The sequence below is a fragment of the Aedes aegypti genome, chromosome 3, assembly GCF_002204515.2.
Source record: "Aedes aegypti strain LVP_AGWG chromosome 3, AaegL5.0 Primary Assembly, whole genome shotgun sequence".
Classification (NCBI taxonomy): domain Eukaryota; kingdom Metazoa; phylum Arthropoda; class Insecta; order Diptera; family Culicidae; genus Aedes; species Aedes aegypti.
In genome coordinates this window covers 34,343,166-34,358,077 of record NC_035109.1, presented here as the reverse complement: position 1 = coordinate 34,358,077, position 14,912 = coordinate 34,343,166, and the positions used below count along the sequence as shown (strand labels likewise).

Genomic DNA, 14,912 nt, shown 5'->3' with positions numbered 1-14,912 from the left:
AGGTACTGCTTCTCCGCCGGAAAGCGCATTCCTAAAGGAGAGGAGAGTCTAACTCGAATGTAGCTAGTGCGCGTGAGTGCCGCCATGTGCTTGCCCACGACGCGAGGAGTTCAAATATATGTTCAAAAAAAAAAAAAAAACTTTTGGTGCAGACTGCTGCGTTTCCCGATATGGCTTGCCTTCAACCAGTTTTGCTTCCTTTTTTCCAGAAGTTATATTTTTGCGAAAATTGTTTTTTGAGCTTCAATTCGATACCTCACGCAAAGCTGCCAAACCTTGGCTTTTTGTTGGCATCGTAATCAACGTCCCAGCTGAACCTCCAAAAAAGGCACGACACAAAAGATAACTACTGCAACACCTGCAACCACTACCACGTTTTAGTTTTTCTTTAAAAAATTTATGTTTTTTGAACCACAATCGGAAAACTTGGCAACTCGAACACAGAACAACAACAACATTTTTCACAGTGCATCAACTACCAAGAAAATAATCGCTTTCTTTCAACTATATATGATACTTCCCAACAATCAACACAAAAAAACCACAACTGCGCGCACACTGAAACAACTAAAATAAAACTTCCAATCAACCAACCGCCACTATCCAATCACAACTACGTTTCAGCAGGATCCGATGAAGAGTATGGCATGCACCATCATGTCAGACAGATGCTAGGTAAGAGCGATGATTTATAGTTATATGCGACTTTTTGTTTATTTTCCGTGTAATATTCATGAAACAGTAAAAGTTTTAGGTTACTTGGATGTTTTCCATCACTCAATCAATGATAGTTCTCGTTGAATGTCATAGAGCACCGCCTAACATTCTAAATTGCACTAAATTTCGGAAACTTTGTTAAACAAGTGACATTCTTTCAATACGTATGTAAGCATTGCATTGGATATGATTTAACATTCACGAAAACATTCATATAGTGTTTGGTGGTCATTTTCAGTTAGTATTTAAGTTTGTAGATATCAACACCAGGAACGAATTGATCACTATTTTACAACTTTCGTAATCCTTAGAAATTCAAATAGGGTAAGTATTCCCTTAGTTGTGGGTGTTCCTATAGTTGCGGTAGTGCCGTTTTCACTGATTTTATTACATTAGCCACAGAACCGACACTGCCAATCGACGTATTGGTTTGTTGATGCACGGAATAGTTGAAAAGAGCGTTCAAATTGCTTTAAAACTGATGAAATATCACTAAAGTGGCTAAAACTGTTCTTGCTTGTACCAATAGTTGCGGTATAGTGTTCCTATAGTGGAGGGTCCCATAAGAAAACAACGAATACCGCAACTATAGGAACACAAATAAAAAAAATACCGCAACTAAAGGAACACTGTACCAATAGTGGAGGTATTATTTTTCACTGACATGCCATGGATTACTGTGATGAAATCTTTTTTCTCATTAAGTCAATGGTCGTTACTTCCCGTTACAACATTAACATGTACATTAATAGCGCTTCTTGAATTTAGGCGGTTAAATGAAGTTCAATCGTGCTTAGTACCTCCACTGTTGGTACATCTACCCTATTGTTAAAAAAACTTCACCCAAATCAGTACTTCTTTGATCTTCGTAATTCATTTTTACGAAACAGTATACAGCAATTCATAAAACAAACATTCCAAAATAAAAATTGTGGTTTTCACTTTTGGACGAAATGGAGAAGGGGCTGTGCATTAACCACGTGGACATTTTTTTTATTTTCAGATCCCCCCTTCCCCTTTGTGGTAATTTCTCCATACAAAAAATTGAAATTTGTATGGACCATGCACAATGGGCCAGGGACGCAATCTAGCGGGACAAAATTGATAACTCGGTAACGAAGCGTTTCCGGTAGTTGGTGTCTTCGACAAAGTTTTTTTGTAACAACGAGGACCATCTACGGACATAAATGAATAGTTCGTTAATCGTCCGCATAGGTGGCACCAAAATCTATCTTTTTACTGTGACGTTCTAGAGACTTGGCATGTTCGGCAAAGTTGTTCATTTTGATAAAACAAACAACTCTCTCGAAGACGTTAAAATTCCACAGCCTACTGTTTTCGAGTTATTGGCAAAAGTAGACCAAATTAGTGAAAAAAACATTTTTTTTCACCGAATTTAACATATTTTTCTAAGAATGATGACATTTAATATTTTTTGCTGATAAATATATAACAAACCCAAGCTCTGGTGAAATTTTTTTAATAATACGACGCATAAAAATTAAGAAATAATAAAAAAAAACTTGATAAAAAGAGCAATTTTTCAACCTTAATTTCTACAAAAGCGCAAAAAATCGCAAGCTCAAACTTTAAGGCAACATTGAACAATACTTGATGAAACGAATGTCAAAATTTCAGAGAGGTATATATTGGTGTTTTGAGATATTTCAATTTTTTACAATGATTATATTACTCCAATACGGTTAAATTTCCATGAGTCAATCTGAAGGGACGATCGACTTTTAGAAATAACGAGTCATGGAACAAAAACGTTTTTTCACTAATTTGGTCTACTTTTGCCAATAACTCGAAAACAGTAGGCAACAATAGTGGAATTTTGACGTCTTCCAGAGAGTTGTTTTTTTTTTTTATCAAAATGAACAACTTTGCCGAACATGCCAAGTCTCTAGAACGTCACAGTAAAAAGTTAGATTGTGGCGCCACCTATGCGGACGATCAACGAACTATCCGTTTATGTTTATGTTTATTTAGATATTCCTCGTTGTTACAAAAAACTTTGCCGGAGACACCAACTACCGGAAACGCTTCGTTACCGAGTTATTAATTTTGTCCCGCCAGATTGCGTCCCTGGCCCATAATGCCATGGTCACAAACAGCCCCCCCCCACGCCCTAAAAACGACCACATGGTTTATGAACAACCCCTAACTATATAGGACTATAGCATAACATGTACAAAACACAAAAAATGCATTTTGCTAAATATTTGTCGCTCAAACAAAAAATAATGCCAAGAAAAACTTTTGAATCCATACAATTCAGATTCCAATGGTGTTTGATTTTCAAAATGAGTTGAATAGTTCATCTAACGCAGTATTTAACCCATATAGGCCTGAGTGAAAGAAAAACAACTAAAACTCTCACCGCTCAGCGAATACAAAACGGATTTGAATTATTTTTCGTCAGCATACTATAAAGTGACCAGATATGTTTTGCTTCAATCCGGGACAAAAATAAAAGTTTTTAAAATGTATCATATAACATCACACGATACGTGATATTTTTCTTCCTTTGAGGTCATAACCTAAGAATATCACGGTTTTATAATCTAATGTTTTGAAACGAAAATCATTAGATTTTTTTTTAAATATGACGTAGTAGTTGTCTATCCTTTTGGTGTCGTAAAACAGGGTGCAAAATGATCATTTATTACAACTTTATTTTAATATTATTATGAATTTAGATATTGTGAAACTAATTTAGACAACATTGATTTACAGTCAATGGCAAAAGCTAGCAATCAACTGCTGTTTTTCCATACAAAATGCACAAATTTGAGGGTCTGTATCTCAGCTTTTGGTTATCCGATTTGGCTGGAATTTGAATGACGAACTACAAACAACTTGAAGTTTCGTCTGTAGTGAAGTCAATACATTGCAGTTATTTTCAAAAGAGTTTCAGAGGGTTGTCAAAGGTAAGTACACAAGAGACTTTAAAATTTAATTAAAAAACGATAAGTTTTGGGTGGTTGGTTTGTTGGGCAAAGTTGTTTACTTTCAGAAGTTACACAATTTATCAGAACACACCAATCACCCACAACTGATCGTTTTTTAATTAAATTTTGAAGTCTGTCGGTAGTTCGATACTAAAATTTCAGCTTAATCGGACTACCAAAAGCTGAGATACAAAGCCTCAAATATGAGCACTGTGCATGGAAAAATAGCACTTGATAACCAACTTGTGTCACTGACTGTATGTAAGTTAACAAAATTGATTTTTATAAAATATTTAACAAATTATAGAAAAAAAAACTTAAGAAATTCAAAATTTGAAATGACAGCCAGGGGTGTGTACTATTCGGCTTAGGAGTCGCAACCCCTTTTGCTATTCACGCACACACTTATATAAAATATGTTTAAAGAGCAAAACCCGATGTGAAACAATGAAGATGAAATAAAGAACGAAGTCGGTCTCTTTTATCGTAGACTGTGAAGCAGAGTAGACGTGTTTTATTTTAAAGTCCAAACTGAAACGGTAATAAGAATATATTAAAGGGTGAAACTGTTTCCATGCTCTAACACATTTCAAAGATTGAACATCTGCCCTATACACTAAATGTTGGTCCCCTGAAACTGGAAAACTTTAAACTACTTCTTACGACTATGAAATGATAACATTAAATTGCAAGAATAAACTTTGAAATCCTAATTCATTTGCCTGGATTTTCAAATGAATGCGTCGTATATTGTACGTTTTTTGTAAATCATCATCACATTTCAATTAATATTTTCGAAATATGATAGAAGCCGACTGATCGAATCCGGGACGTTTTCCGGGACGCTCGATAATGCGGGACAGATGTCTTGAATCCGGGACTGTCCCGCACAATCCAGGACGTCTGGTCACTTTAGCATACTCGCACACATATCTAGTTACGAAAAGTGGCTAGAAGGTATCGGGAATGTTCCTGTGGCCGGAGTTATTCCGGTCGGTCACTGGGTCAGGTCAGGTGAAAAGGGTGCTGTGCGTTTGTGCCCCTGGAGGCAGGCAAATTTCAAGTCACAGATAATTTCCGGAACCGGCCATAATGTGGCCACTATATCAATTAATTTTATGAAAATCGAATTTTCGACCTCAACTGTAAGGCCTTACAGTTGAGGTCGAAATACGCGTATCTGTCAAAGGATACAAACTCTAGTGGAATTGAATGGTATAGTACTAAATACGGTTTTTTCATCTACTTAATAAGAATTGGATTTTAACAAAATGAATACATTATTCAGACTGATAGAATTTGTTATCGAAGGGATGAGGAGTGTAGTATCCGATTGGATCTTTTGGTTCAGTGCAACCTGTCGTTTGACAGATCATGGTTTGTCATTGTTCAAATACCAATCTTCCAAGTCAAAATATGTAAATGTAAGTTACAAGGGAGAATAAACCGAGATGATCCATCTTTTTTATAGTGGACGTCGACGAGTAAACATCTTTTTACTGTTAATATCCCGAATCAAGAAATACCTATTTATAATACATATTAACTATATAGATTGAAATAAAGTAAGATTACGACAACCTCTACTCCATGGTGCTCTAAAGCAGGGCTTCCCAACTGGTGGTCCGCGGATCTCTAGCGGCTCCTCAGGGGGTCTGCGAAGCCATTGTAAGTAAGTATCGTTTTATCTTCGTTGATGAACAAATGTGAGGAATCTCGAACCACGCCCGCTTCGTTAAGTGGAGTTCAGATTTTTTATGTACAGTTCGATTTTGTCACGATTCATTTTTGGCACCTCAACAAACATTTTAGTGGAACAAGAGTTAAACAAACCACTTTAATGCATATTCCAGCTGAATAAACTGTTGTTCAGCTAATAATGTTACTTGGGACGGTTCGATTTTAACAATGAAACCGTTGGATTTCGGCAACACGGAAATGCAAAAACCAAAAATGGATCATGGGTCAGTCACCAATCCTGTTAATCTAAATAATTCTGTGGACCTTTATAAGGCTTGTTCAAAATAGTTAAATGTAATGGACATTATTACGTTGATAAAGGTTGTAATAAAAACAACCGAAATCGACCGGGCGCTGCATCGAATATTTTTCAATAAGTGAGTTATGGGAAATTGTGTATTGTTCAGTTATTTTCTTCATGAATGTTTTTGTCGGCCAAATCGTTTGATGTTCATTAGCTAGAGTAGATACTATGTTAAAAATATTGGTGCAAATATCGATCCCAATAGAAAAAGATTTCAAGATATTTTACCTCACCGGCTTTGCTGGATTTTGTTTTGCATTGCCAACTTGAAAATTAAACTAATATCGCTCATACAAATATTCGGTATATTTTGGCAAGATTCCATTTACGGTGAAATCTTTTCAAACCCATTAACAGGATTTTGTAGAAATTACGAACTGATATCTGAAACAGCGATCTCTGCAAGATTTCACGCGTATTTTTCAAAAGGACCTATCCAACATTAAAAAACTCTTTTTGGTTGCTTTCTCTTCAATCTATAACTGAGCCACATTAACCTCTTCTGTTGCAGTTTTGTATGGGACGCTAGCCAAGGACACTGTCTTTCGATCAATAGTAGAAAACTTCTCAAAAGCTTTAGTACTTAGGGACGAATAGAGACATAGAAGTCGGGTTCAGAATGAGTACCACTTCTAGTACTGCATTTAGCCCAAGATTTAGCCCCTTGGTACTGCAAAAGGTACCCATGTTTTACAGATCACAGTACACTTTTATTGATTTTGGCATAAAATTTTGGGCAACTGCTTGCAAGGAGCATCGAGGTCCCCGAAGAATTTCTGAACGAATGTTTTCAACACCTCCTAAGAGGCCCATTGACCTCTCGCCGAGCGGTGTCACGAACACATCCCCAAATTTGCTGGTGGAAAATACTGCCGTTTGATTTTGCTGGGAACAGCTGATCTTTGTTTATTTATTTATTTATTTATTTATTTATTTATTTATTGTCGTCAATCATGTTTGTAGACCGTTACAGAGAGTTTCTTATGCGCTAGTTACACTTCTACATTCAATTACCTAATTTTTCTTCTTAAGATAATGTGCGGAAGTATTGTTTTAGCTTCGCTTTGGACCAAGTTAAGTCGATTGAATTGTAATGTTTATTATAAGTAGTCATCATTTGGTTCATTGGCCCAAATTTTGCATAATTAGTACGGTGATAGTTGATTGCAAATAGTTCTCGATGGCGTAAACGTCTGGATGGTACATAAAAGTTTAATTTAGATAATAATTCTGGTGAATCAACTTTATGGGATACAATATCGTTTATAAACGAAATCATGGCATATTCACGACGCTCTTTTAGTGTTTGAATATTAATCAACATACATCTAGCTTTGTAAGATGGTAATGGAAATTCTGTCCAACCTAATTTGCGAAGAGCATATAATAAAAATTGTTTTTGCACCGACTCTATCCTTCCATCATGTACTGTTGAAAAAGGTGACCAAATTATGCTGCAATATTCAAGTATTGATCGAACATAGACAATGAACAATGTTTTTATTGTGTATGGATCATTGAAGTTATAAGCGAAGCGTTTAATGAAGCCTAACATATTATTAGCTTTATTTATTATAGTGTTATAGTGATCAATGAAAATAAGTTTTGAGTCTAAAATTATGCCTAAGTCTCTGATTCTATTACATTTTTCAACATTTTGATTGCCTAAAGTTATTGTTACATTGGGAATGTCTCTTTTCCTGTTAAAAGATATCAGGTTACATTTTTTTACATTCAGTTGTAGTAGGCTTTTCTGACACCACGTGTGGAAGATTTGTACTTCGTGTTTAAAAGTATGTATGTCCTGTGCAGTTTTTATTTCCAAATAAAGTTTCATATCGTCAGCATAGATTAATACTTTTATTTTGTCAAGAATAAACGACAAATCGTTCACAAACAGTATAAACAAAAGCGGACCTAAATGAGAGCCTTGTGGAACCCCTGAAGTGGCATGTATTGGAGTTGATTTTTTTCCTTTGAATTTCACTATTAGATTAGCTCGCGAGTGGTTAAATATGATTCAATCCATTTCAGCAATTTAGCTTCAATACCAATTTTTTGTAGTTTAAATATAAGCATGGGTATATCAACACGGTCAAATGCTTTACTAAAATCTGTGTATAAAGCTTCTACATGATTTCCATTTTCCATAGCACTCAATGAATAGTTTACAAATTCGAGCAAATTAGTGGCTGTCGAACGCCCTTTAAAAAAGCCGTGCTGCGCTGTAGTTATTCTGTTTTTGATTTGGATGAATACTTTTTCATTTATGATAGCCTCAAAGAGCTTCGGAATGCACGAAATAAGGGCAATGCCACGATAGTTAATAATATCAGTTTTTTGCCAGATTTGAAAATGGGAACAAGGTATGAGCTTTTCCACATCTTTGGAAAGACTCCAGACTCCAGTGACATATTAAAGAGCCAAAATAAGGGAGTAGTTAATTCAATTGCTAAAGTCTTCATGAAGATTGGTGGAACTCCATCCGGTCCATTTCCTTTGGTTGCATCCAAGTTTTTCAAACCATTCAATATTTCATGCACATTTATATGACTGATACCAACATCGTTAGGAAATTCAGGATGGAAATCGAAATACCGTAAAACGGGGTAACTTTGATAATGCGGGTAACTTTGATAGTGCATAACCCACCACATACTAATCGAAATATCATAATTTCTGTTAATCAGTTGAGCAAAACGAATGCAAAACTAAAGAATATTAGTATGACGCTTCATGCGAGAGCAGTTTTCATTTGAGTCAAGAACATTTTAGGCTTTTTATACGAATTTAAAAAATTTACACAATTTCAGCATTTTTGAAACGCTTACAAACAATCTGTTCTACGATCACTATTTGATGTAGTTTTGAATAGTTGGCCATTTATCTTTGACAGCCTAGTTATCATAGAACTTGAATACGGTCTCAAATCTCTTAGCGAAAAGCACTTTCACAAACTGGGACCATTTTTGTAATCTAAGTCAGAAATTTCCATATAACGTTAAACGCCTAGAGGTATGCAATGCCCTACAAATGTTCGTAATTCATTCAATTTTGTTCGAATCATACTCCATTATCAAAGTTACCCCAAAACAGAAAACCAACTTTCGATTATATGAAAAATTATATATCCATTCAAAATAAATCTTTTGCCAATTTATCGACTGTAATCGATAGCCAGGATGCCAGTACTTGTTTTAAAAATATAAATTGTAAATCTTTAAAACAGCATGCACAAATATTCAAATTTTCTTCGAAAAAACTATCAAAGTTACCCCGTTTTACGGTATTCATAATCACGATCAGCTTCAGAGTATGTTGTGTATACTTCTTGAAAAAATTTTGAAAATAAGTTGCATATATCTTGTGAGGTATGGCCAACCTTTTCATTAAAATACATTGTAGAAGGAAAGTTATTGGATTTTAGTTTAGATTTAACATAGTTGAAGAAATTCTTTGGACAGTTTTTGATTTCTTGCTCAGTTTTGGAGTTGTAGCTTTCATATGCCAATCGCATTGCTGAGTTGAGTTGTACGCTCATATTCAAATATACTTGTAAATTCTCTTGACTTTTATGCTTTTTGTAAATTTTATGTAGTTTCTGTTTACGATTCTTCAAATTTATTATTTCTTTATTGAACCAAACAGGATGTTTTGAAAAACCATTACACCTTCTTTTAATGATTGGTACTTCTTCTAATATTATTTTGAACAAACAGTTGTAGAAAACTTCTGTTGAATTATTTACATCATCTTTGCTTCTCAAAATCGATTGCCAGTTAATGTTATTTAATTTATTTCTAATGTTGTCATAGTTAGCTGAATTAAAGTCGAATATTTCCTCAAATTCATTGTCAATATAGAAATCTGTATTAGAAATAAACTAAGAAAATTCTATTGTCGTATGAAACACTTCATTTTTCCAAAGTGGAGTCAATGCCTCATTAACACAAAAGTCATCAGAGACGTTTGTCAGCAAGAGATCAAGATAACAGTTTTGTTGATTTTTTACATGATTGATTTGATTAAGACCTAAGTTTGCAATTTTGTCAAATATAAACTGTAGCAATTCACTTTCTCCAATGACTGGGAGTAATGTATAATCATTGTCCATATCAGGTATAAAATCAATGTTGCGTTGGTTAAAATCACCGTAAATATGAATCTTAACTTCAGGGGGTAAACTAGACATAACATTTCCGCTACACTAAAAAATTTATCGTATGTTTCTTTGCACGCATTGTTAGGAGGAAAGTATACGGAGACAAAAATATGTGTCTCGCCAGACAATTGTACTTTCGCCCACACGTGCTCAAATTCTTTGAATTTAGTGGTAACGATAATTCCAGAGCTCAATTTTGCTGAAACTGCGATTAAAACTCCGCCACCCGACTTTTTTTCAGACCATTGATAATTACGATCAGCTCTATAAACATTGTAATTATTTCCAAAAATTTCTTCACTCCGTATACTCTCATCCCAACTCGTTTCAGTTCCCAGAACAACAGAGTATGCGCAACCTGATAGTTTACGATGAATTTCAGTCAATTTGGCTGCGCTTCTCATCCTGTTAAAGTTTTGACAATATGTTATAATTTCATTTGAAGCACCTGATTAGTTTACTGAAGAACTCGATGAGTTAATTTCATTAAAACTATCTAATGCTATCTGGGTCGTTTGCTTATACTCTACCTCTGAAGAACGCGTCAAGTTGTCATCTACTTTATATTGTTTATATTCCCAGACAACCAGAAATCGCATGAAAGTTCACGTTCTTCTTCTTTCTGGCGTTACGTCCCCACTGGGACAGAGCCTGCTCCTCAGCTTAGTGTTCTAATGAGCACTTCCACAGTTATTAACTGTGAGCTTACTATGCCAATGACCATTTTTGCATGTGTATATCGCGTGGCAGGTACGAAGATACTCTATGCCCTGGGAAGTCGAGAAAATTTCCAACCCGAAAAGATCCTCGACCGATGGGATTCGAACCCACGACCCTCAGATTGGTCTTGCTGAATAGCTGCGCGTTTACCGCTACGGCTATCTGGGAAAGTTCACGTTATAACTCGTTTATTCGTACTAATTATATCAAACTCGCAAAACACCGTGGATAAACTCGTCAAGTTGATGAGTTTCCTCGCATAAACACTTTTTTTCTGAGTTCATTTGCACATTTTATTTCGTCCCGTACACTCGTACAAATGAAGTCGAATCAATTCGTCGCAGCTGTCAAATGAACATTTGTTATCATAAGTTAAGTCGCATAAGATCACAGGTTAGTTCGGTGCAATATTTATACACTCACATTGCATGTTATTATTCATCAAATAATACAGTATGGCCCATAAAAAAATGCGAAAATTGTTTGAACGTGAATCTAGCATCCACAAGCGTTATTTTCATTGTTCTTGCTAGTGAATGTAATTTCTGATTATTATAGTATATTCTAACATAACTTCGCTATCTAGGACAATTTTTGTCATATTTTCTTACTGTCCTAAATTATGTAATAAAGCAAAGAAGTTCAAAGGTTTTGTCTGCCCGAAGCTAGAAACAGCGTCTGATTGTCGTATACTCTGGTGATAAACTTTCCACCTTCAAAAATCATACTTTATTGTTGTAAATTTTAATTTGTTTGGTATCAGAGGATGGAGGAGTTCTTTGAGAACACGTCATGGTCTTAATAAAATATTTTTCCAGGGTCATAGTTTTGAGGGCATTTGCGTCTTATAGGTTTGATATGCCTTTATTTTTTGTTAAAGTTTAGTAAAAAATAAATACGGAGGCCTATAACAGATTTTTAAAGATGAAACTTGTTCCTTCGATTAGAGACAACTTATATCAATACTAGCTCATAGGTTTTGAGCAAAACGGAGCCGCTTATCACACTTACATGAAGGTTCAATCAAAGCTCTCCGAAATGAGCCGTTTTTTCGAAAATATGTTTAAGTCTCCAATGACCCAGGTATGAAAAAATTCTTTCATTTGATATGGGCGTATGCTGGAGACAAGGCCTGTGAAGAATCTCACGCCATCGTTGATGTTTTAGAAGCTTACATCACACATATTTTGAACTCGATGTCCGCATAATAAAATTTGAAGGTATGCTTCAAATTCCTCTCTGGTAAGGTAAAAGTAACAGATAAAAATCATGTCCAAAACGAAAAACTGAGTCTAAATAGATTAAACAATACAAGTAATGAATAATATGTATGTTCCATTCACATTTTCTATGTAAAAACTACTATTAAACATGATATGACGATTTTCGCATTTTTTTATGGGCCATACTGTATATGCACGCATATCGCCTCCACTTTTGTACGTAGAAAGCCTTTTCGCGACATCTAATAAGTGAAATTTTGCACATACAAAGCCTCCAGGTGATTTCGTTATGCGTACATTTTGGTTGTCTGGGTTTTCCACCAGTACTCTTTAAGTAGTGTTGGTGACATGAAACGTGTATGTACACGACGGCAAAAACCACTGTTAGCAAGTTTCTTCTAGGTGGATGTCTAACATATCCTTGAAAAATTTCTTGACGAACGCTATAGCTATGGTGGGCTTAGAATTTTCAAATTACCATTTGTTCGGTAAAGCATTGAGCTTATTGAACTGAAGTACGGAAAAACTTACAGTCTACGGCAAATCTATACGATTTACAGTTTTTTCGGTGATAAAACGACGATTTCGTTAAAAGCGGAGGAATATTGTTTTGATTATTTTTTATTAATTTAAGGTTTAAATATAGTTGATTTGACCGGAAAATGTATAGCAAATGCCAGGAATTTTACCAGGTATGATTGTCGATGGTGGGTTCTTGGCATTAAGCGCCATTACAACAATGATCATGGCCCGCAAGGCACATGCCACCTTTGAGAAGATTCTACTCCAGTAATAAAATTTTGAAAAAATTGAAAATCTCTATTTTATCGCTCTCTGTGACAATCATGATCCGCTGCACATCATGAGAGCCTGTTTACAGAGCCGTAGCGTTGCCTCGTGGCGCCCTTGGCAAACCCTCATTTGAGCGCCCCCTAGTCAAAATCAAAAATTATATTTGAAGTTCTTTAGGTAACACGGGAAACCATATTATTTTCCCTATCTTTTGTCTCATTCTAACAATTATCAGCAAAACTTTGCAAAAGCAAATCTCGAATTTTAGTGATCCGATGAAGCTGCAAATTTAGTGGGTTGTGCATCAATAAACTGGAGTGGTACTTGAGATCTGCTACTTCAAGTGGATAGAACGATTACAGTGACTTCCCGTGTGGCCTTAAATACACCACAAACATTCAAAGAGGTTTAAGCAAGTCTATAGCGAATTCAATATGAACTTGTCACAGAAATCATAAAGAATGTCATGTTAAAACTTAAGAAGTATTTACGTAAAGCTGTTGTTCAAATATATGCAAAAAAGCTAAAAATTTTATTTAGAAGAACTGTCTAGAAATTGTCTTATACGACGAAAGAAAATAACAATACAGAATAAATGGGTTTATATCACAAAAAAACAAACCTGCAATACAAGATGCATTAGGTAAACATTATCATTTAAATTTTTAGTTAAATGTAGTAAGCGAGATAAAGTGTTTTAAGGAGGCTTTACAAATGTAGAAATGTAAAATTTCAAAGAATATCAACAGATAATCTCGTCAATGGAATTCTCAGCAAAAAAATCATTTAACTCTGGAAAATAAAAGGTTTCATCAAAATTTGTTGAAAATTTATCAATAATTTTTAAAATTAATAATGGTCATGGTTTAGTTAGCCGTAGCTAACCTTTCTCATCTTCCATAATTTTTCGTATAGCCAAATGGTGTAAAACAGTCAGTTCTAGATTCTTAAGGTAAAACTATCAGGATCTTTTAAAAAATTGTCTAGGATTTCGTCAGAAAATTGGGTGAGATTCTTTGAAAATTGTACCCGGGACAAGATGAGAATGACAACCGAGATTTCCACATTATTTTGCTCATAAGTACTCATGCTAGTATTCTGTCAGAACGACACCAAGTTTTATGTTAAAATCCATAGATATTGTGATTACTATGGTGATTAAGGTTGTGGTAATTTTGGCAAATTTGATCTTTTGATCATGAACGGATTTTTGAAACCGCTCTTAAGATTCGCATTTGCTGCATAAAAGTTTACCTCTCAGTCTTATATCAGATGATTTTTTATGCAAAAACCTTCATTACAAAAAAATGCCGAAAATTCAATCCTTGCTTAAGATAATGTAAAAACTTTGCCCAAGATATTACAAAAACCGGTATTGCATCAACGGTGAAGTTTCTTCCAGGATTTCTTTTGCTTCGTACTCAAGATTCTTTGAATATATTTTTAGGATTTTTTTCAAATCTAACCTATGATTCAGTAAAGTTGTGTTTGAACAACTTGGCTATAACGCGTTTCTTTGAAAGCTTGTAAAATAAACAAAAATAACCATGTTCATTCATTCTCGGTTTCGAACCTTAATTCAAATTACATATTAGATGTATTTGTAAAACAGTAACAACGCCTATTAAATCTATGAAGAATCATGCTTAGAAGCTAGCTGTTTAGCATATTCATGTGCCAACTTCTGAAATTCATAAATTCAACGAATTTCTATCGATAATTTCAAGAAAATCTTCCAGGAATTTTCCAATTATGAATTCTGCAATCTTCTGAAATGCTTTCAACATACCGTTTTGTATTATTGAAAATTAATATTTTCTATAAATTGTAAATTGGAGGACTTGAGTTGGATAAGAATTGGTCATCTTGCGAAATTAATTGGTTTCTTGACAAATCGGTAGAAGAAGTCGAGTGTGCGGAATATGAGTCATGTTCGATATTCGAGACACAACGGTATATTGGTAAAAAAGAATCAGGAATTTCTTATATTTTCCATTGCGTACGAAATTCTTTTGAAAATTTTGTCAAGTACGTCACGCATTTTGGCGCCCCCTGAAGGCTGGCGCCCTTGGCGGTCGCCAAGCTGGCCAACCGCACGCTACGGCACTGCCTGTTTATCATCTTCTGCTACAGCTTTGATAAGATCGAGGAATAACATTGCATGGTAAAACTCATGAAATGAAATAAAACACCTATTGACTGTCCACTGGATATGGTACATCGCGCAGCTGTTGTAAAGATTCCAAAAACGCGCATTTGCCCAAAATTCCACGCGGTGAATGGTCATCTCCGATAAGAAT

At 35.0% G+C, this 14,912-nt stretch overlaps 1 protein-coding gene across 9 annotated transcripts in view; it reads left to right on the top strand.

The window, feature by feature from the left end:
* LOC5566390 (dystrobrevin beta) overlaps positions 1–14,912 on the top strand; it is a 138,595-nt gene that overhangs the window by 113,024 nt on the left and 10,659 nt on the right. For 3 of the 9 annotated variants that reach the window (XM_021853653.1, XM_021853651.1, XM_021853656.1), the window contains one exon: positions 625–675. The exons of 2 other annotated variants lie outside the window; for them this stretch is intronic. In XM_021853653.1, the coding sequence (XP_021709345.1) occupies positions 625–675 (51 nt within the window). Of the gene's footprint in view, positions 1–2; positions 676–14,912 lie in introns of all 9 variants that reach the window. 4 more of the 9 variants (XR_002502379.1, XR_002502381.1, XM_021853652.1 and 1 more) reach the window with 2 other exon arrangements.